The sequence below is a fragment of the Schistocerca serialis genome, chromosome 4, assembly GCF_023864345.2.
Source record: "Schistocerca serialis cubense isolate TAMUIC-IGC-003099 chromosome 4, iqSchSeri2.2, whole genome shotgun sequence".
In the NCBI taxonomy this organism is placed as follows: domain Eukaryota; kingdom Metazoa; phylum Arthropoda; class Insecta; order Orthoptera; family Acrididae; genus Schistocerca; species Schistocerca serialis.
Window position 1 is genome coordinate 427970036 of NC_064641.1, and position 24188 is coordinate 427994223.

General features: G+C 42.5%; 1 protein-coding gene across 1 annotated transcript in view; it reads right to left on the reverse strand.

The window, feature by feature from the left end:
• Positions 1–16850: 16850 nt before the first annotated feature.
• The window catches only part of LOC126474507 (neuropeptide Y receptor type 2-like), a 235576-nt gene continuing 228238 nt past the window's right edge, over positions 16851–24188 (reverse strand). The window contains exon 5 of the mRNA XM_050101978.1: positions 16851–17077. Within this exon, the coding sequence (XP_049957935.1) occupies positions 16851–17077 (227 nt within the window). The remainder of the gene's footprint in view (positions 17078–24188) is intronic.

Sequence of the window (24188 nt, forward strand, 5' to 3'; positions counted from 1 at the left end):
GCAATTAAATCTTTACATTTACTAGCGACACAGTCGCTACCACTTGGTAAGGCCCCAGGTAATTTGCAACAAATTTCTTTTTCTTTCCCTTCAGCGTATACGAAGTTAACAGCGTCACGCACTGAACAACCGCATACTGTGGGATTCTTACCGTGCGGCCCACTGCTTCTTTCTATTTCTCCAATGATCACGAATTTGCCCTCCGTATTCTAGTCCAAATTTACCTGATCACTCAGGAAAATTTGTTAACAAGCTCTCCAGTCTTCCCTTTCTGCGTTTACAATATGTCGAACGGTGATGAATGGTTCAAATGGCTCTGAGCACTATGGGACTCAACTGCTGAGGTCATTAGTCCCCTAGAACTTAGAACTAGTTAAACCTAACTAACCTAAGGACATCACAAACATCCATGCCCGAGGCAGGATTCGAACCTGCGACCGTAGCGGTCTTGCGGTTCCAGACTGCAGCGCCTTTAACCGCACGGCTACTTCGAACGGTGATGACATTTTATGACAATAGACTACTTTATAAGGCGTTAATCCTGTACTCGATTGCTCTTTTGAGTTGTAGGCCGAGACGAATACTTCAAATGAACATCCTACTTGGTGTGAGATAAGTGAGCGTATTATCGAAGAATCTTCCCGATTGCCGTATGCACTCTTTTAGTTCTTCCATTGGCGTGTGGATGGGGAGGACTCTTTCTTATTTTCTTCACATTCAATAACTTACACAATTACTTTAATAGGTCTCACAGGAAGTTCGTTCTCTCGTCTGTTACTACGGTTTCAGGCACTGCAAACATCAGTAACCAATTATTCATAAGTTCTCGTGCCACTGTTGCTGTCTGCTGGATTGGCATCGCGACCATTTCTACGTATCCTGAAAAATGATCTATTATTTTATGTATTTATTCCCTGCAAGTGTTTTATTAAATGCACCTGAAGCATCAGTCTCCAAAAATTCGAATGTTGCTAATGCTTCAGTTAATCTCAGAAATGATGGGCGCTATATGCAATTCCGCACATATTGGTTTACTTCACTCTCCCTATTCCTCCATCAGTACATTCCAGCTACTCTTCTGTTGGTAGAGCTGCAACCTTCATAATCACCAACTAATATGTGACCATTAGTTCCTTGTACTCTCTAGTCCTTAGCTTCTCTGGTGCCATTACCTACGGCCCAACTTGCTTTCTCAGCATATCAACGCATCTTGTTTACAAAACTGCGACTGCTTGAAATACTGCTTACATTCATCATCCATTCTCTGAGGAGGTTGCAAATTTTTTATGCTCAGTACCCTGTAATACTGATCTTTTTCTATTTGCACCATCAGCATTTATGTCCTTATTCCCAGGTTTATGCATAACTTCGAAATCAAATTCACTTCGTCCTGCTGCCCATTGCATCAACCTACTACAATTATCCTTTAACCTCAATAACTATATTAATTCCACATAGCCTGTTATTACCCTAAACTTTTTACTGCTCAGATAACACTAGAAAAATATGATTCCATAAGTAAGGCTTAACACCTATCTCTTGTAACAACACACAGCCAAGTGCATGATTTGGTGCATCTATTAAAATACGGAAATACCAATATCGGACTCGATCTTTTAACGATTCTTATAGATCCCTAAAACCGTTCTGGCACTCTTCTGACCACACAAATTTAATACCATTTTTATAATAATTGTGTCAACGGTCTGGAAATATCCGCAAATCCTTTTACGAACTGACGGTAACAGCTCACCAGTCACAAGAACGATTTACAACTCCTTTACAGATTCTGGTACAAGAAACTCACGTCAGATTCAATTAATCTTGGGTCTGTCACAACCCCCATGTTTACTTATGAAATGACCTAGATGTGCTACCTCTTCCATCATAAAATTACAATTTTCTGAATGCGATGTTAATTTCCGTGTTTTTAACCTTAATCGCTGCAGTTCTGTATCACTCCCACAGACGATTATGTCATCAAGACACATAAACACTGCCGTGGTTTTAAACCTCTGAGCAAACCACCCTACAATCTCCGAAATGTTGAAGATGCACTTTTTAACCCGAATTGCATTCTTCTGAATTGGTCGTGCGCCCCGGATGCTGAAAACACTGCTTTGTGTCGATCCTGTGATGCAACCTCTATCTGGTGATATCCACTCTTCAAATATTCGTAAATTGCTGAAAAATTTGTGCATTACCGTAAATGATCCAAGATTTCTGTGCTGTTTGGCAAAGGGTAGGCGTCCGTTATGGTTTTCAGATCTAGAAGTCTGTAATCACAACAAAACTTATATTTTTGTGTTCCATGACTCGATTTTTTTGGCATGACTATTATTACTTCACTCCATGCACAACTACTTTCTACAATTATTCCATCTTTCTGCTGTTTGTGGATAAATTCCTTCAAAATTGGCTGCAAGTACCTAATTATTCTGTATGGTTTGAGGTAGACTGGTGATTCATTCCTCGTTGGTATAGGGAGCTGTGTAATATGTATAGCTGCTAATAGCCCTTTTGGGAAAACATATTTAAATTCCAAAGGTAATTTTTCCAACCGTTCCCTATTGCTTCTCTCTAGACGCTTCACTGTTCGTCGTAAGCCGGCCTTAGTGGCTGAGCGGGTCTAGGCGCTTCAGTCTGGAACCGAGCGACCGCTAATGTCGCAGGTTCGAATCCTGCCCCGGGCATGGATGTGTGTGATGTCCTTAGGTTAGTTAGGTTTAAGTAGTTCGAAGTTTTAGTGGACTGATGATCTCAGATGTTAAGTCCCATAGCGCTCAGAGCCATTTGAACCATTTTTTTGTTCCTCGTAATGAACTTTCAATGGCATTCGACGACTGTCTACGGCTGACAACCCACGTGCCCCATTTTTCTTCCTCCAGGATATCCATATTAGCGATTAACAACCCCTTTGTTAATCCTATGTCAGCTGTGCTAAAATCATCTATAGGAACATGTATCTTTTTTTCACCCTTTGTTTCCTGTGTGTGTACTACACCTCATCCATTCTCTTCTAACATTTCCACCAGACGCAAAATTTCTACCAGCAGGGTAGACTAAACACTGACATGATGTATTTCCCAGTACCATTAATAGATAGTCGTGCAACTCAAGTCTTAGTGTATACGTTCGCAGTTTGATGGGTTCGTCTTTCACAACAGACTCGCCTTCTGGCATTGCTACACTGAAAATGGCTTCACCAAACTGAAACATTTTTCTGTCAAATTTCAGCCACTATTGCCAAAGCATACGTACCGATCCTAATGGTGTGACATCTTTATACCCCTTCCACGTAATCTACACTATAGTGGGTCCCATTACTTACATTTCATTGGATCACTATTGGCGACCCACACGTGCACCCTGTGCCCAATAATATCTAGCAACCCTTTTTCCTACATTCCTCTTATCGCACAGTCCTCCTCTTTATACGATTTCATATCGTCCAATCTTATTGGGAGTGACCGAAAGTGGACCTGGAGCTCCCATTGGCTTTAATACCTTATTCGCCCCCAGTTCTTTACTTTTAAAACTATTACTTCCTCTAATTATATTCACATCACCCCGAGGCTGGTGACACTGTCTCCTTACTTGCCCCATTCGTCCATATCTGAAACATTTTATACTAGCTGCAAACATTATCCGTTCACCCTGCATTCCTCACACTCTATAGCCAACCGCACCTCTGTGCGCAAATCTGTCGGACCGACTGTCCGCTCATGTCTTGGCATTTCCTCTTAATAGAGCATCAAGCTCAGCCTCTTGCAAGGTAATTCCATTGTCTCTAGAAACCTCTTCTAATTGATACATACATTCATTAATTTTCCCTATACCGTCTGTATGCGATTTCACAGCTTCTGCATTTCTCTTAATCGTTACACCAAATTGTTCCGTATAAAGTCTTGCTGTCACCCATGTAGAGTGAAATGAGACATCACGACAGTAGATTTATTAATTAACTTCTCTATTTCAGTTCTAGTTTGGTGGAGGCGTCCATTTGCTCTACATGTGAAACAATAGAAGTCTGGCATTCCCCTCCCGCAGGAGGTTCGAGTCCACCATCGAGCATGGGTGTGTTGTCCTTAGCGTAAGCTAGTTTAAGTATTGTGTAAGTCTAAGAACCGATGACCTCGGCAGTTTGGTCCCTTTGGAATTAACACACAATTGAACAATTGAATTGAACATCTGGCATTGCTGACAGTACAAAGAGCAAGGCGAAGCATGACATCACTCGAATGCTGCTGTCAGCGATATTTCCAGCTTCCAGCTGCGAGTGTGATGACAGCATGGCAGTTCTACTGGCCATACTTTAGGGGGGGGGGGGGATGCGTGTGACCTCCTTCCAGAGGATGTCAGGGTCGCTACTCAGCAGGAGCTGCTTTCGTGACTCAGGGCAGGCTGTCTTGCAATGTGGTTGTTGAACAACGGACCACATACTTCATTCCAGGACGTCGTTCCCGGTGTGACAGACTTTTCTTGTAGGCTGTGATACTCTGACGAAAATAGTACATGAATGGCTGGGAACTTACATACATCGGACTATTTTAGTTTAGGGCTTAGGGCACATACGCTAAATGCTTCAGTAGTGGCAAGTGAGGAATGCCTGCACCCTTCCCATAGCGTATAGCTATACCACACCGGACTGGCTCCGCCTCGCAGCACATAACACTCTTGCCTGTCTGTGGCTGAATCTGTAGCAACAATGACTCCCCCGCTCGCCTTCTTTTTTTGACTGAATGTGGTCGATTCGCTGCAGATGGGTTCCACTTGTATTATTGAGTTAATGTGCAGCTGTCATATGGTAGTGATCATCCACTTGCTTCACACCTTCGCATCAATCACTTTTTCGAAGTCATGTCACTGAGTCTTTTGCTATGTCATTGCTTTCAATATAATAAAACTTTTTTTAAATTTTTGTTTGTGTTTCATTCAAAGCAAATTGTAGTTTCCTTCAATTAATTATTATTTATTGTCGGTTGAGTAAAAATAGTCATTCAGTAGGATTTTATAGCAAGTCTTCAACGTAGGATTCCATATTAGGGTCATTTTTAGATAGTAATCATGCTGGAAAATTTAAAATCTTACATCATTCTAGTTCGATTTCACATCCACACACAATGACGTTTTGCAAAAAAACTGGCGAATCTTCCTCACTCCTCGTTTCTTGGGAGATTCTGTGGGTACACTAACTTTTTCTCTTACAATATAACATATAGTTAGTTAGTAGATCTAGTGTACAGTTCATATCATTATTTCTATTTTGCGAATAATTGCGGCAAGCTTTGTTAAATTCGTGCTGGTGTTACATCAGCCATAGTTTGATGTTGACTGTTTCTTCGTTTATTTGTGTTTGCTATTTACTTTGTTCCCGAGGGTTCTGCCCCGCGTTTCTATGTAATTTGGCAGAGTTAATACTGGTGTTGTGTTTTGGAAGCATTTTGTGATCATTATCTATTAGTTTACGGTATCTATGTACCTTTAATGTTATCTTATGTTAGCGAAATCTGTTGTAACATTCCACGAATTTTGTAATTGTGTGTATTAGTATTAATTCTGAATGTCACTTGAGCTAATGCCTGGAGTCCAAAAGATTCATTAAAAGTAGATGCTATAGCGAATGTAAACTACAGTCAGACTGACGGAGTCGCAAACACAGGGGAAGGTCACATGGTCGTTTATGTAGTACAGCCATTCTCAAATGTGGCGGTCAATCACATGACTGGGTGAGGTCAAATGCAAAATGAGGGTGATCCCCACCACCGTGACGATAGCACAGTTGGGACAATGGTGAGGTCAAATCACGACGTGAGAATGGTTTAGAAGACAGACTAGATGTCGAGGCCCAGAACAAAGCAAGTTTCTGCACGGAGCCGACCACCCTCAAGATCAAATTCATCCACGCAACAATAGGATTGATACTGAACAGAGTAGGGACGATCTGTTTACACTCTTAAGGGAAATGGATGAAAGGGCCGTACAGAAGGAACTAGAATTCAGGGAAATACTAAAAAAAGGTAAAAGAAGCAGAAAGAAGGACAACACAGAGGGAGAATGTAGGAGAAAGAGAACAACACAGGGAGGAAAAAAATCAGAAAGAAGCGCTACAGAGGAGAAAAAAGAAGCAGAAAAAGGGCAACCCAGTGGGGCCAAGCAGTGATCGAAAATATTGGAGCACAAGTAAAATAGGAAAGCTGAAAGAAGCGGACACTACATGTGTGTACCGTGAAGAAAGCACGGGAGGCTAAACTTTTAGCAACGTCAGGAGACAGAGACGCAACGAAGGCTCACGTGGACAACGAGAAGCTAAAAGAGCAGCATAGTGAGGTGTGAAAGCAGGAAAGAGACAGATAATGCGTGAAACGCATCGTCCATTGTGACGAAATCGCAAATGATTTTACAATTCTTCAAAAGCGCATGGAAGAGACATCAAGGAGCTTCCAGACGACGAAAGACGTAGACGACTGCATACCACTATGCAGAACTTACGAGCCTATGCATTATGTGGCCAGTCCTGTAGTAAGCCACACCGGCATTGTGAGAACAAAATCAGCACCTGAAAACCTTTCAGGAGGGACTTTCTATTTCAGATACTTCGTGTCCACCAGAAAATTTCCGAATTACAATGACAACGGGAGCGTCTTGCATCCCAAGAACTTCATCTTACAGTTTGACCCCTCGTTATCTCCAAAGCGACCACTAGAATATAAATTACATTTCATCTGTGGATACGTCGTGGGCAATGGAACAGAAAGAATGTGCACGATCGCTGCAACAATCGTATTGTACAAAGAATTCGGGGATGCGTTCTTGATGAACTACTTGTCAACCAAGGCACAGGAACGCATCAAACACCATATCATTTTTTGTAAGGACCTGGTCACCTCAAGATTTAAGAGCCCTGTCATATTCTTAGAGGCTCTGTTCAAAAAGGACCAGTTCATTGATATCCATGTAGTGATGCAAAAATAATGAGCTTGTGCCATTTCAAGCTCCCACCACTCTACCAACAATTACTGATTGGCAAATCTGGTAACGATAATGAACCTTTGAAAGATCCTCTGTGAGAGTAAGAATTCATGCTGGATTAGCAGAGCATGAGGGAAAGAAGACGTGGCTCTAATCTCAGAGGCAGCAATTGGCAGAAGAGAAACAATCATGGAGAAGGGCACACAAATGGAAGTAGAACTTCGAGTGCTTACAGACACAACAGCAACCAACTCGGCAAAAGGGGAGGCTGGAACAATCAGCACTATCGCCAGAATGATAAGAGAAGACCGTTGAGGCACAATGGGTTTACCGCTGGAAAGGATAGAGTACAAGAAGAGGTCGTTGAACGCCGCTCACCTAACCCCTTTTAGCAGTCATCAACAGGAAAATCAGTGGGCATTCACATCATCCATCTGAAACACTTAACTGATCATAATAGTACTGGATCTTAGGAATCCGTAGTATAGAGAACACTTATGTTGAACAGGTAATTTTGTTACATTCTTCCTCCCAACTTCTATTATGTACCTCGTGTTACTTCAGTATTAATATAAGCTTAAAACCCGTGTAAACAGAACTTGTGTGGTTGTGACTAGAAAACAGAGGGTGCCAAATAATGTATCCCCTTCTTAGAACGTGCGCCAGCCGGAGTGGCCGTGCGGTTCTAGGCGCTGCGGTCTGGAGCCGAGCGACCGCTACGGTCGCAGGTTCGAATACTGCCTCGGGCATGGATGTGTGTGATGTCTTTAGTTCTAAGTTATAGGCGACTGATAACCTCAGAAGTTAAGTCGCATAGTGCTCAGAGCCATTTGAACCATTTGAACCAGAACGTGCCTTGAAGAACGTCAGTGTTGGCTGTAAAGAATGATTAAGAAGAGAAGACGTGCTGTCTGACATCTTCGTTATCTTTACTGTAGCGTTACGCGATTGTAAAACATATGCCGTTGAGCTGGCTATGTATTCCATAGCCAATAGGAAGTTTCCTATCTCGTAGGTTTTCGTTTTGCCTGTAGCGTTCTCAGGGCGTTCAATTTCGATTTGGAACGAATCCACGGCACCGCTGCATGGACCCATATCTGTATAGTGAAGATTTTGCTTTGTATTGTGTAGTGTGATTCCAGGGAGCCCTTTCACTTATCTCGTATAACAGAAAAGAGTTTTATCACTACTGTAAGATGGACAGAGTATGCTGTATTGTAACTGAGGAGACGCGGACTACGAGAAAAGACGAGACACCAATGTTTACATCTGCTTTAATTCCACGAATGGTCCATCCTTTCTCACAAGAGCTTAGGTTCAGAAATTTATTAGTAATATTTTTTTCAATACAAAGGTGAAATAAGTTAAGGAAGATGTTCGATGTGTTGCCTTAATCTACAGGACATTCTGTTTACAGCGATACATTTATACGAGTATTACGTCTAATAAGTAAGTGGCAAAAATTACGTACGCGTGAAAATGTACATGTTCTAATGTAGTCTTGGCTACGTTCAGCTACGCAGCTTTACAATAAGTTCTACCGTTTTGATAATTCTATTATTTCGTGTAGCTTTTCGCATGATGTGTTTTACAGCCTTGCTGTATCTTAATGCATAGCTTCAGTATTGTGCAGAACCGGCCAGACAATGGTGCGGCGAAGGGTTGTGCTAGCAAGGGTGACTTACGCTGATGCGGCCCGAACACACAGCAGTGGGCGGACATAGGTTGGAGCGGTGCGGCCGGTGGCTACCGGGGTGGGTGGCTGCCGCTAGAGATGAAACACAGGTGGCTCTCGATACTTCTGATCAGTGGGCAGTGTCAATGACCGCAGACTACCTTAGGTCTCCTCGCCCTGTCGCGTGCTGACATGGGCAGTGTGATCCGTCACGTGCACTGATAAATGACGCTGGGATAACGGAATTATCTTTCTCCCTCAGGGAGCATCAAATTAGGCAGGTTGCAATCCTGTAGCTCTGTGCTTGCAATGATGTCCACATATTTTGTCTCTGTGAGACCACCCCTATAAACAAAGTACTCTCAGCGGCAGTCCCATTGATAGGGTACACATGTTGTGGACTCTCCTGTAATTCGCAACCTACTTGACTTGCACATGTGCTCTCGACAATTCTCTGTCAGTACAGTCGAGTTAACCCTGTAAGTGTTGCCGACGTGGGCGAGACTCCACACGCTGAGAAGACAGCGACGAGATGATATTTCTGGTGTTCATGCTAGTTGCCTCTACTGATGGACGCAGTTGCTATTCCTGTCCCGTGATGGCGCTGGCCTAGGATATGCCCACGGCTGTCCAGCCCTTTGCACACCAGTGGTCAACCCTCTGATTGACGACTCTCTGCGAAACAACACTATGCTGTATCTGTAGTGAACCACACTGCGTTGTGTGAGCGTGTGACAGTGAACATGCACTTGACACAAGTCTCAGTGTTCATTAGTAATTTCGTTATTTTCTGCACAACTATACAGGTTCCTCTTTTTTCAACAGTATTAAAATATGTCGGCGTACTTTCATAATTTTACCCCATTAGGACACGAAAATGCCAATGTCTATAACAAGACTCTTGCCACAATCAACTCTAAACACGAACAATGAAACGTGACCATCTCATATCCACACTGTAAACCAATAATTTGCTTTAGTATGGTGCTGATACCTACAACTTTTTGATGTAACCCTTGGTGTATTTGCAATATTAGTTTAATAATGTCTCATTTACCCAAACCATATCATTCAACATCACACTCACACTTGTGATATTTCACGCTAGATAATTTGCATTACGTCATTTGTATGCCCACAGTGTAATCCTCCATTAAGACCCCTGCGTCACATTTTCTCCGCAAGTCACATAACGCTAAGCCACTTTCTTTACCTGTAACTTCATTTTCCAAGACTTACTGTTCAGCATGTTAGTAGTAAACAATTTGATGTCCAGCTCATTCTATATAGCTATCGTTCCCGCGGCATCGATTATATGTATCACGTCTTTCACTAAGCAATAGATTTTAAAGCTTATCAGAACATTTTTCTGTCGTCCTTCTACTTGAAAGGTTCGGAACATCTAACATAATTATGAAATGGGTTGGACTCTGTGAATAGCTCTTTTGCTAGTTTAGTGTAGTACACTCATATCTGCGAAACAGTAACCACAAACTCATGCCAGAGTCTTGGCTGATAACCTTGTATTGTACTGTAACACTAAGCAATTAGTAACTGTACTAGCAGGAGAGTCATACCATGTTACGTTGTTCACTGTTGTATTAGTTAAGTCTGCTGACGCAGATATAGTGTATAATCAACATTAAACTAGTTCATACGTATTCAAATTCTGTGCTCTAGAGCGTCATCCTGTGGCAGAACACAGTGTGTATACTCTGTTTCCGTCCCTGTTATACTATTCCATGCTGCACAATTTAGTAAATCGCAATCAAAATTATACTGTACCGGGGAGGTTGTGAAAGGTTTCAAACCATCTGACTTGCATTTCTAGCTACATTCATCTTCCCCTTGTCACAACTGGCCATAGGCGGGACACAGTAGGTTCTATTGGCTCTGAGCACTATGGGACTCAACTGCTGAGGTCATTAGTCCCCTAGAACTTAGAACTAGTTAAACCTAACTAACCTAAGGACATCACAAACATCAATGCCCGAGGCAGGATTCGAACCTGCGACCGTAGCGGTCTTGCGGTTCCAGACTGCAGCGCCTTTAACCGCACGGCGACTTCGGCCGGCCACAGTATGTTCATCATGTAAGAAGTCTCATGGCATTATTTAATGCTTCTGAACATATTGTATGAGACTACAATGGTTATCTGTTGAGGCCAGTGATTCCATTTTAAGAGTGTTTGAGAATCGCTCACTTTGCACAGAACTAAGAGAGCGACAGGGGAGACCACAGGGTATTCCGCAGGGTTCGGCTGTGTAGGTTAACGGCGCTAGTATCAAGTGCTGGCTGCCGTCTAATAATTTACGGTGAGATATCACAAGTTTTTGAATTTCTGGGTCTATGCGTTAGGAAGAGAAGCCTTGCGGAGTTCCCATCACGTTGGTTAGGCTTCTGGAAATATGTAAGTGTGTAAACAACCCTCTGATCCGCCATTCGCCTACTGAAGTCAGACGAGGATTTCTAGAGCAAAGTGGAGAGGAAGATGTGGTCTAATTGACATTCTATGGTGCAATTTTATGAAATGTAGTAATTTTCAGGTTATTGACGGAAACAGTAATATATTTCCTGACTGGTGGTTGTGACCGGAGCAGCACAACCAGCAATGTCGGGAGCGGGGACACGTGGAAATGGTCTCTTGGTTTGAATGTGGAACGTGAAAGGTCCCTAGTTTTATACGTCGGGAACTCTGAGTTCAAACGGTGGATGGGACTTCATAGCGTCTGAGTCCTGACAAGAGATATTCTGCATCCTCACATGCGACCAGACACGGCCGACTTACCGCCACAACAGACTGATGAGATTGTGCATCAACACCGGAGATACCCTTGCCACACATAGCATCATTTTCATTTATTATTCTCTCAACCACCGGTGTAGCTAATGCATTTGGTGAATCGCCCTCGCATTAGTGATTGAATACGCTGCTAGCATACGGTAGTGCTTTCCTAGTTGCTCCATACCTGTATTGCTCATATTTTTTGTACCAATCACGTAAATGATTCTTTTCCTGGGTCATTGCTTTGAACATAATACATCACATTAAATTTTATTTGTACTTCATTTGAAGTAACTTGTAGTTTCCTTCTGTCAATTATTCTTATTACTTTGCCGATCGAGTAAAACTAGTCATTGAGTAGGGTTTTATAGCAGTCCTCCATCTTAGGATTCCTTGTTAGGGTCATTTTTGAGATTGAGATTGCGATCGGCAATTAAATTTTACATCAGGTTTTAAGGGGTGTGTGACGGAGTTTGGGCAGTTGCATCATTCCGGTGCGATTTCAGAACCACACACCGCGAGGCTTTACATACTACAGCGTCAGATCACAGCAAAATTAAGTACGAATTTTTGGAACAATCGCATTCGTTTATTCTGTCATCAGAACTGTCAGTTATCAGAAGTGTCGTTATACACCTCAAACGGAAGCGCGCATTCTGCCATGGATCATCTGTTCTGGGTAACGTCGTCGCTTAGGGGTATCGTCCGTTTCAAATGTAGTGAGATTCTCCGACTATTCCAAACAGCTTCTTTGAGCCCAACCACACGTCCACTCTCAAATTCTGACATCTGCGTATATCTTTCAGAATCCACATAATTCTTACAATTTTTTTGTGAATGGTGTAATGATGTTGCACTGATATATACTGATACATACTTACATAAAGAAAACATTTCCAAAATATTCAAGAAACCAAACGAACTATCAGCTTTTTCCCCATGGAATTATTAATACTTAGTAAAACCTGTCAAGGAAACATTATGGTATACTTACTGCTTACAAGTAGACATGTAATTTACCCTAGACATACCTGTAGAAGTAGTCTTTCACATTTTATATGCTAGTATCGCCTTCCTTATACTTACTATTCGTTGAGCTGTATTATGAATATCTTACCTTTTGCTGTGTAAGGTGGGACGATATTACCACTTACATGAGCCAATTTAACGTGACTATAATGACTTTGCGAGCACTTTAGGTCAATAAAAGCTACTAACAGTGGCGCAATCTCTTTGTAGAAAATTAGTTGTTGTTTGTTGGAGTAATACTCTCGATTACAGTGTATGAAATGTCTGTGGAAACGTATCGGGACGCTGGCTATGTAACGCAGGGAGAATTACGTGATTTTGTAACAATCGAATTTTGCGTCAATGCATTACCTGCGAGGCAATGGGGACAGCGCTCGGCCAGCAGCCTGACAGCGCGTCCCCAGGTGTATAACCTCAAGTGTTTACAAAACAGAGCAGTGGCTTGCTGGGCGTGCTTTTGAATAACTGAAGTGGGGCGGGCCAGGAGTCCGTTAGGAATTAAAAATTCCGGAAAAATTGTTGTTATCCGCAGCTGTGGATCTTCCCAGGTGGATTGGGTAGAGTTCACTCACGAAATTTGGTACAAAGGGAAGAATAGTGGAAAATAGTTCGATTCCCAGGCCGTACATTGGTCGGCACTGGGAAACTGGGTATTTTGAGCGTTTCTAGGGATGTGATTCACTCGGTTAAGTTTTGGTGAGGAAAACAGAGGCGATGAGCGATCTTGCTGGACTCTCTGTTGACGTCTTCCGTCTTGGGCTTTCGTTCTGAGAGGACGTGAGCCATGTCAGCTCTTCGCTGATGGGATGATTGTCGCAATTTGAGAAGTTTACGGACAGCAATCTATTGTCCAAGTATTGAAGGAGTGCAATTTCCGTGGCTCCGCACCCGGATTCCATGGCCACACCGTCGCCCGCTGGAGACCGCAGCCACAGTAGCAGTATTACGGAGAGATTGCCCCAACTTTGGCCTGTGTTAGGAGTAGCGTTAAATAGTTGGATCACGTGCAATTGCTGTTTCCACTGAGGTTTCACGATACCTTGGGGTGTACTAATTCTTCTTATTTTTCGTTTTTTGTCGATGTCAGTCTGTCAGCCAATTTATAAGACATCGCGTTGTGTCCCGATTTCGACACAGTTCACAGCCAATCCCAGCTACGAGGGTAATTCATAACTGGCTCATTTTTGTTTTTGTTCAGCACTGGTCTGAAGTTGATAGTAAATTTATTGATTCGGTAGAGCTTTTAATTTCAGTAATTTGATCTTGAATTCACCTCTTGCTTTATTTTATTTCTTTGTAATTGTCTGATATCATTGAACCCCTTAAGTGTTCGTTATGGTTCATGTTTGGAATTAAAAATAGGTGTGATTTATCATCAACATTACCACCGCAGATTTATTAAGGGCGACAGGGTGACATTTAAATCTAGTGTTATCCATTCTTGCATACATTTCCACTCACGATTTCTCTGTAAGTTGTTTGACAGGGGTGAAGAAACGCAAAATCCGGACAAGCAACAAGTGGGGTGTTACAGCTGCAAGACTCTGAACATAACATCACTAGTATCAGACGCACTGGAGCCAATCACTCACACTGTTCCTACCAGGCCACGTGATACGTTATTGCAGTTTAATTCTAGCTCATCGTCTTAAGACTCTACATTAAGTGATTGTACAGCGATAATATATCGAAATAAATCTCTGTAAATTTCAGGACCTAATTTTGTATTCATAAATAGGAATATTCGACTCATTACTTTTTTAATCAAATTGAATGATATTCATATAAAATATAAAACCAATTATTGAAGAATACAAAACCACTTCTATGAACTAGTTACACGATTGTTCAAATTCTCGACACTTTAAAGTTTCGCGAAAGTCTCAGGCAGATATTGGTTATCTTTAGTCCCTTGTCACTTATCCTAAAGTGAGACTCTGGCTGTTATGTACCCGGTAGCATTCTGATTTTAGGCGTTGCGATACTACCTTAGTATTGATTAGTAACAGCCGAAGAAACGTATTGTTAAACAGGAAAAAGTCGATAATAGTTACTATTCCAAAAAAAAAAAAAAAAATTACCGTTTGTGTACAGAAATGTCGTTAAGTGTTCTTTGGGTGAGTTTGCTAGTATTCAGCTTTGTTGGTGCAGAACATCTTTCACAGAGCAAGTTGTTAACAGAACATTCGTAAGAGGGGTCCTTTCCTGAAAGGAGGAACAATCGTTCTCTCAGGATTTCAATGAGCACATCACGCGATTCAGTAATCTTTAAATCAATGTATAAGCTTCAGAATGTAAGTTAAAACGTGTCATCTCACTCTAAGAACTTTGGTCAATGACAATGCTACACTGTTTGAAATGTACTCCGAAGTTGAACTATAGGGAAGGGTAATATTCTTGTTGGGAAAACGTCTTAACCGTAATCAAATTCACCGTGAAATTCCGGCAGGATATGGACCAAATGCAGTGTGGCATCCAGTCTTATTGAAACGGTGTCAACTATTACACCATGGTGCTGACCACAGAGTTCGTATCTCGCATCATGAGGTCTCCATCTTTTCGGTGAGGTGAAAGAACATCAGAAGGGAAAAGACATTTTCCGACTATGAGGATAGAGGGTGTATTTACCGTCGAGGAGATGAACGGCTGGGAGCACGTTCCGACCATTGTCTATACAGACGTTGTGACTAGACTGAGAAACAGTGCCACGTTCAAAAGTGTAGTCCAGAACTGAAAAAAACTTACTTGGCCTGCGTTAACAGTGTATAATTGTTTTACCAAGGCCCCTGTATTTTCTTCCTTGTACTGTTCTGTGCGTCTGAAAACCAACGAATGAAAGGTTTCTGTAATATTGAGTAAACAAAATAAATACTGAGCAACAGTTATATTTTATTTACACCGTAAGATACACAGAAAGACATGTTTATTTAGCAGCAAATACTCCTCCCCTGGCGTGGCAGAGATTAGCGCACTGGCGTCCCTGACGTGGGCTCATTAGCGCCGGGGACACCAGCTGGCGTCTCTCTCTCTCTCTGCAATCCCACATCCTCTTACTTCAGCGCTGGGCCAGAGGAGTCTTATCTTTTAACAGCAAACACAGCAGGCCATTGAACCGAGCCAGCAGCACGACAGCTTCCAGTCCGTCTTGTATGTCCACAAAAACTGTCTTTAAACAGAATTAGAAAGCAAAGTGGCAACAGTCAAGATATCTCACATAAGTAAATCACATTAACTCATATCACGAGCAAGACCAATAAAAAATATTACACACAGTTCGTCATCGTAGCAATGAATATACTTCTGCAGAGGCAGCTGGAATAGAAGAAAGCGAGGAATACATTTATGTAAAAAACAATTTCAGATAACCAGAGGCATGTGGAGACTTTGTGGTTTGACGTGGAATTGTTTTCTATATTTACAGAGATTCTGATATGAGGTTCTGCACATTCGGTATGGTATTTTCAAATTTTGATTCGGTTTATGTATGATTTATCGTCTTGTTTACGGAGAAGCTAAAGACTAGTAGTAACGGTAACACTTAAGTCTCTTCAACTTTCTTGTGTTTACAGGTGGTGTTTGGTAGAACACAGCTAACCCTCGTCGTACGGCGATAGATGTGAGAAAAAGAAATGTCTAACATCGAAATCACGGATGTGCGAACGTTTACAAGATGTCGCGAGAATTAACGACCTGATGTAGGGAATTTAAGACATGAAAAAGATACTATGGTAAATTATTACAGAGTAAACTGGATGTGTGGCCAAATGAGGATGTTTGTGCTCATGTTAGAAATTTTTGTGATAGCTTAAAGAAGAGATAAAATGGAGAAACGTTCATCTATTTCTAAGTCTGTAGTTGTACTATAGGTCTATCAGTTGAGGATAGTAGGAGTTACTTGTCGATTAGGTTTCTAGACTATGACTTGTAAGGAATTAAAAACGACCAATGCATTTATGAAAGAATAGGTCAAATTCAAGTGGAGTATGATCTGTTATCAGCTTTAAGAAATTATGTATCGGACTGCAAGTCACACTCGGATTTGTGAAAGTACTCACTGTGATGTTTTAACGAGTCGAATCAAAGTAGTATCCCATGTCACTGATGACAATGAGTTACTAACGACACAATGGCACGAAACACGTGGCACATACTAGTGAGCAAAGGAGTCTTCCCGGCTTCGCAAAAGCAGCCCCTCTATACAGCTCATTCAATCATCCGTTGCAGTTCTATACCGAATGAGTTTATTCGCATTCAGCAACGGTATGCTGTCTCGCACGCACTTCTCGCAGCTGCCACTCGCCAGTTCAGCATCGCGTGCTCAACAACCAAGGCGAAAGCTGAAGAGGACGACGTCAGCAGAGCAGATATTCGGTTTTCGTGCTGTTCACATTAGAGTGCCGTCACTGAGGCCTCCTTGGCGGTGGGCCGTAGAAAACTGGCTGCGCCGTTGCGGTGCTGGAGGGACAGCAGCGCCCCCTGATGGCTGGCGGCGGCCGCGACGGTGCTGCTGTTGGCGGTGGGTGCGGCAAGCTGCGTACGGGTCGTGCCGTCTTCCAAGCCGCCGCCGCCGCCCAGGCCCGTACCCGTCTCGGCGCAAGACGTGGGCCGCGCCAGCACTAGAACACGGACGGCGGGTAAGCAGATCTGCTAATTACTCGTCCAGCAACAAGGCCTAATTACTTCATATAATGATAACCGTGGCCAATTATAAGTACAAGAATAAGCGCACGTCCATGTGACATCAGCTATGTAGTGTTAAATGTGGGCCGACACAAACGTATGGATGCTGTAAAGTTAACGACAGCACAATACGTTGGTGGCGAGTACACTGCCTGAAAATAAAGAGAAACGTAAACGACACTGTGTGAAACTGTGCGTAGCGACAGGAGAAGCTCAAAGTGTTTACCATAATTAGCTACGTCAGCTACAGTGCGAGGAGATAAAAACAACGAACATTATTTGAGAATGCGTGAACAAACGTTTCAGATTGCCACTATGAAATTGGCCTCTAATATTTGCATACACAACACTCCTTTAAGAAAAGTCACTTTTTAATTTCCTTCATCTCAACCGATGTCTTTGAAAAGCCTGCAACTGCGTCATTGATGATTTAATTAGTGAAACACTGCACTAGCTACGTATTTTTTCGTGCTTAATATGTCGCTTTTTGAGAAAAATAAATATTCACATAAGTATTTTATGCGGTTTTTGTATGTGTGTTATCTGCCTCTCTTGCCATGCAGTTGTGTTTCACAGGTTACGGCAATTGGACATTGCATAAAATACCTATGTAAATATTTGTACTTCATCTTGGGAATAATTTCTTGAAAAGTATCGTGCAAAAATTCTTAACTGATACAGTGTTTCATTGTTTAAATCATGAATGCTATTTCTGCTAGAGGTCTTGGCCACGTTAAGATTCTTACCAACAGGCGAAAGCTATTCCATCTTGCAATATATTACTCGAATCTCCATGTACTATTTTACATATTTTTGCAGAAACATGTGAACCAATGTGTAAATCACCTAATGAGTAAGTTATGAAGGCTAAGTTAGGTTATTAAGAGTACAAGTAAATACATACATTTCACTTATGTACAATTTCAAAAAACTTGGATTTTCATATCCATTCTTGTTATATGTCAGCTTAACATCATTTGCAGAGCAGCAAATTCAAACACAGCTGGATTCCGACCGCTTATTACGGGTTTTGTAGTCACTATGCTTTGTGTAATGTTCACTATGGTGGTAGGCACGCACCACATGTACATCGTCATTTTACAGCTTACATGCACTAAGGCAAGTGAAGTGGCATTTAAGCAATGGCCGTAACTCTTACTTTTATCAAAGATGTTCGATAAAAGCTTCTCTACTAAATAGTTTTTATACATAATTATCTTTGGCCACAAACACTATATTTCTGACGTCACAAAGACGTGCGCTCAAGTTAGGTCACGGTGCAAATGTAACGTAAACACTCTCCTATAGGTCAACGTAGGAACTGATGAACGGCCTATATTCAGAATTGCATGCTGTTTGTCGTATAGGATACTTGTACTGCAGTGAATATGCAGTTGGCTATTGAAACTGGAACAGCAGGAAAAAATAGCAAGTAACGAACGTTTAGTTATTGTGCATATTCGTTTATGAACATATGGTCTAGGGGTAGTGATTAGGACTTGTAATCGAAACAGCGTGGGTCCCGGCTTCGAGCCTATCCATGACTTAAATATTATAGAAAAGTCGTCAACAGTGCCAGACAAGGACTTCCGACACACACAGTCACCCTTGCTCTGTCAAAGGCCTTGTCAACGAAGGCGGAGGAATGGACGGAGGTTTTGGGAACCCCCTTTCCCTTTGGATGGGAAACTCTCCAAATAAGCCGTAAGAATCAGCAATGATCAACTGCACGAGGATGCAGAAGGCAATGATAACTACAACATTAAAGGCACAAAGTATGTATCCATAGGATGCGTGACCTGCAATAAAGAGAGGATCTGTCCATAGGCTAAAGATTCCGCACTAGTTCCCCATTCGGATTTCTGAGAGGGTACGATCAAAGGGCGGCGGGGAGGGGGGGGGGGGGGTAAGGGGGGTGGTGAACGTGAGAATAAAAGTTGAATAACCAACCAAGAGGTAACATTCAACGAGTAGGAGCATGTATTTTCAGAAGTTATAACGTAGTAGGAAAACTAGAAAATCTCAATAGAGAAATGTAAGACCTCAGTCTAGATAGTGCAATTCAATGAAGTGAAATGGAAAGAATATAATGATTTCTCGTCGGCGGACGAATATTAACAACAACATAATATGTATGAGAGGAGTGGGATTCGTAATGAATCGGAAAGTAGAGCAGGGAGTGAGCAAGTGGACGTTCGTTGGTAGGATTTTTCGTATCATATTCGACAGCAAGCTATCGCCGACAATGGCTGTGCAGGTATAAATACCGAGGTCACAAGGAGGAGAACAAGAGATAAAAGTATACGAGGTTAGTGAACAGGTAATTCTGTATGTAAACGGAGATGAAAATCTAATAATTACGGGAATTGGACGCGGTTGTAAATGAAGGAATAGAAAAGATGTTACATGCCCGGCATTTGAAATGAGAGAAGAGACAGACTAATAGAATTCTCTGTTCAAGAATGTTACGAGTAGTTACACTTGGAGAAAATGAGACACAGAAGATTACAGATGCGTTTCATCATGGCCAGACACATACTCCGAAATCATATATTCGATTGGAAGGAAAACTATTTGCAGGTATTGACTCAGATCACAATTTAGTAACGATGGAAGTTTATGAGAACGTTCGGATGAGTGTGGAAGAAAGTGGAATACTGAAGTACTGACGAACCATATGAGATTCGTTTGGGTTGTGCTAGGGACTTTTATACTGCGATAAGAAATACGACAGTAAAAATTTCAGTTGCAGAGGAGTGGACATCTCTAGAAAGGCCAAACAAAGATATTGGTGGATCAAACAAAGGTACAAGGAACATAACTGAGCAGAAGTAGAACATTTGGTAAGAGAAGAAATATTTCCACTGACAAACTGGAATGTATAGAGGAAAGGACTCCAGGATAATGTGAAGCAATCTAAAAAGGAGTAAGCGTCAGGAGGACTGACTCATATTGTAGAATAGTCACACCAAGGTGTATGTAATGAACAGAAGGGGTGATAACATTAAGAAAAAGGGAAAAAGTAAAGTTCAGCGTTCGGACTCCTGACGGACATATCAGGCCCGACATTGCACCCTGTCATCCTCTGCCAACGACGTCTTTGGACGCCTTGAGGAGACACACGTGGTCAACAGACCGCTCTCCCAGTCGTCGTCTGGTTTCTTGAATTTGTAACCGCTACCAGTCGGTCGAGTAAGTCCTTAGTTTTCCTCAAAAATCAGAGTGCAACCCGCACAAATCGACCCACCAAGCAAAATCCCCGGAATTGAACCTGGGTCCACCGCAAGGCCGTCGGCCTTGTAGACTTGTCAGCTACGGAAGCAGACGATAACAGCAAGAGTGCAGTCGGAATTCCGCTGCTAAACGCAGAGGAAAGAGTGGGTAGGTGTAAAGAGTGCACTGAATCCTTCTGTAAGGGACGGTACAAAATGGAAATTTGTCAGTGGAATAGAACGAGTTGTCTAAGAGCAATTATTTTAAATTAGATTTAAAACTTGTTTCGCTGCCTGTCAGATATGCGCGCTGGCTTAGCCTCGCCTGCACAGTAGCTCAGCGTGTTCGGCCACAACAATGAACTTGAAAGGGTATTACGTGACGTCCGCCCAGACCAAATGTAATGAACAATAACGAACAAAATGAAGAAAAGAAAAAAGAAAAGGGGGTAGCGTCCATGATTTGTACTCAAAACGTCCTCGGTACCGCATTCGAAACCCTACATCGCTTAAATTTTGAATAAAAAGCATCTGAAATGGCGGTCGAAGACTTCTGGCATAAGAACTCACCCCTCTTTCACCGAACGACCTTTCCAAAGAGGATGGAGGAGTGAAGAGAGTTTCAGTGCACTCTCTTGCCTTTAGAGTGCGGAACTGCTCGTAAAGACGGAGTAATCAGCAATGATCAACAGCATGAGGATGCAGAAGATGGCGAAAACCACTGCATTAAAGACACACAATGTACATCCATAAGACATGTGGCCTCCAATTGAAATGGCTCGTGATGATCTCTTCACTGGCAAAAAATTCCGGACTAGACCACCATCCATATCTGCAGGAAAAACCTGAATAACCAACGAAAGGATTACGTTCTACGAGCTGTGGCGTGGAATGTCAGAAGTTCTAACAGTATAGTGAAGGTATAAAAACTTGAAGGGGAAATGCTAAGGCAGAATGTAGATATAGTGGGGGTCAGTGAGGTGAAATGGAAATAAGACAAAGATTTCTGATTAGCTAAGTACAGGGTAATACCAACGGCCGCAGAAAATGGTATAACGAGTGTATGATTGATTACGAATATGAAAGTAGGGCGGAGTGTGAGTTATCGTGAACAGTTCAATGATAGGGTGATTCTCATCAGAATCGACATTGGAGTACATAGAGCTGTCATCTTCGGCAGGAACAGTACCTCTAAAGCTGTTGTATACCGAATCGAACTGAGCTTTGATGACACTTACGGACTCGGTATTACATGCTGCTTCAACAGTAGGGCAGAGTTCGCCAATTCTGTGGTTGGCGAGTGGTCCCCGTCATCCCCGCCATTCACGGGAATAGTTCTGGAGAACGCGTTGGTGGGAGCAACAGTCGAATACCCTAAGACACAAAGTGTGGTCATGCGTTGCCTTGTTATTAGATTACACCAGAGTGACATAGGCCAACAGACAAGCGTTAGCAGAAACATGATGGCTATACCAGACAGACATGACTGTGTTGTGTACCCAATGACACCCTAAATCATGACAGGCACTGGACCCGTGCGACGAAGACGAATGGAATCTGGCAGCTTTCGTTCTTCTCGAAACGTCGAGATACGAATAAGTCCAACGTGATGTTGTAACTCGTCTGCAAGGTCAGTACTGCGTCAAGTGCTCTTATGAGGCGGACCACAGTCGGTAAACCTACTTCTGATGAACCATCAAGAGAACCACAAAAAACATTCGCTGTATGTGTGGATCTATCTCTGCCGAGCGAGCAATGTCTGTCCTCACGTAATCACTGTCACGTGCGACAGTTGAAATCCAGCATGTTCCACCTGATGCCGTCGTGCCCATATTTGCATTTTAGTCATCATACCGCGAGTAGTGCGAGCAGCAGTATCGTGGAATGGTAGATCTTTGTGTCAGCAGAGCCAGAAATTGCCGTTTTCGGATTCCGGCAAGTCCTGGTAGATGCTCCGCCTTATTGCATGACTGTCTACCAAACAACCAACATCCAAATGCTATTTCTGAATTAGAATTGCATTGTGAAATCTTTAATTAAATACGGTGGACCATAACTCTACAGACAAACTTTCGTCGACCAAACCGAGATAGAAATGCGTAATAAACATGGGCTCTACATTGCATGCCTTAGCAACTAAGGGCACTAGTTCATCTTTGTTACTGTGAAACACACCTCTTCTCTAGAAAATGTGCTCACAGCTCGTAAGGTATGACTTTTAGAGCCGAAGGTTACAGGACTTTTTTTGTTTTGTTTTGATTTGATCCACACTACTACCTCTGAAAGTTTGTCGTGTCGGAGCTCTGGTTCATCCTGTATATAGACTGCAAAAGTCGTTAATCCTACCTGCCTTCCTACTTGCCTAGCTACCTAAGCGTAGTTAACTGTACTGAAAACTTTCCGAAGGCATGATAACCCGTGCGAAGCATAGAGAACATAGCGGGCGTGAGGTGTCCACAGCGTATCGATGTTAATGGTAGCAGCGTAACGTAAGACGACATTCTCGTAATCCTCATTCCGGACGCGTACTGCTATTCCGTACAAACGCACATTCGAACCACTACATATTGTGGTCAATTAGGGCCATTCGCAGCACAGCCAAAACCGACATAGGCATTTTCGCAGCAATTTGAACAATATGTAGCGACTCACGGCGCAGATTAAAGCAAAGGTAGAGATTCGCAGCCCAATTAAAACCATTGAAGCCCATAGAATGTGACACGACTAACAGGAAATATTTACTACTAGCTACTCAACCAGATTGTGTTCTATTCGCCATAAAGCCGTCCTCCAATGGTACAGGGAAATATGAAGATAGGGTGGGGCGGGAGGGGGGGGGGGAGGCCAAACGATATGATGATACAGGAAAAGTGTATAATCTGTTTATCTGTTTTGCTGTCAGAAAGATGGCGTGAATGTGTGGCTTCGTTTAGGAGAGCCTTAGATACCACTACACCATAATCGTCACAATCAACATCACCACTATGTGAAAATTTTAATCTGTGATAATTATATACATATTTTGCTTGTTGAAGGAACGTTGAACAGTGTAGGATAGTTCCAGAATTCCATCTATCCCATTCTCTTCTCACTCGTACAGCGCCATGCAAATGTGCTTCTTCGCCAGGACAATCTTCGTTCACACAGTTAGGGATTAACCAGTGGTGTATACCCCCCACTCCCTCAAGACGATCACTGTCATCCCCTGAAGACTCATGATACTTTATGGCACATGGCGCGAGGATGCATAGTTTTGTCTGAAATTCATGACAAATCCATTGTAGATTTATGACAATATTTACTTGTAGTGGCGCCAACTATCACCAAAGGAGACACCTCTGTGATAACACCATACACGAACACAGCGCATAATTGTAACGGGAGGAGGCCATGAGAGATACTGAAACTATTCACAATAAGTGAATGATTCTATCATAACACACTCATATAAAATACATAAGTTAATAGTAATGTTCGGCGTTCTGGTCCCAGACGGGCCGCTCTAGCGCGACCGACCGCCGTGTCATCTCCTGCCAATGGCATTACTGAGTGCAGTATGGAAGGCCATATGGTAAGTACACCGCTCTTCCGGTCGTTGTTGGGTTTCTTCGCTTTGGAACCCCTACTAATCGGCCGAGTATCTCCATAGTTGGCGTAACTACGAAGCGTGCTCCCTTTGAGGAAACATCTCCAGAGTACCGGGCAGCAAACCCAGGTGCCAGGCCGGCACTAAGGATACAACATGTGTACCTACAGCGCGTGTGGCCTTTAGCTGAAGAAAGTCATTATGATTGCTCCATTGCAAAAGATTCCAGATTAGTGCACCATTCGAATG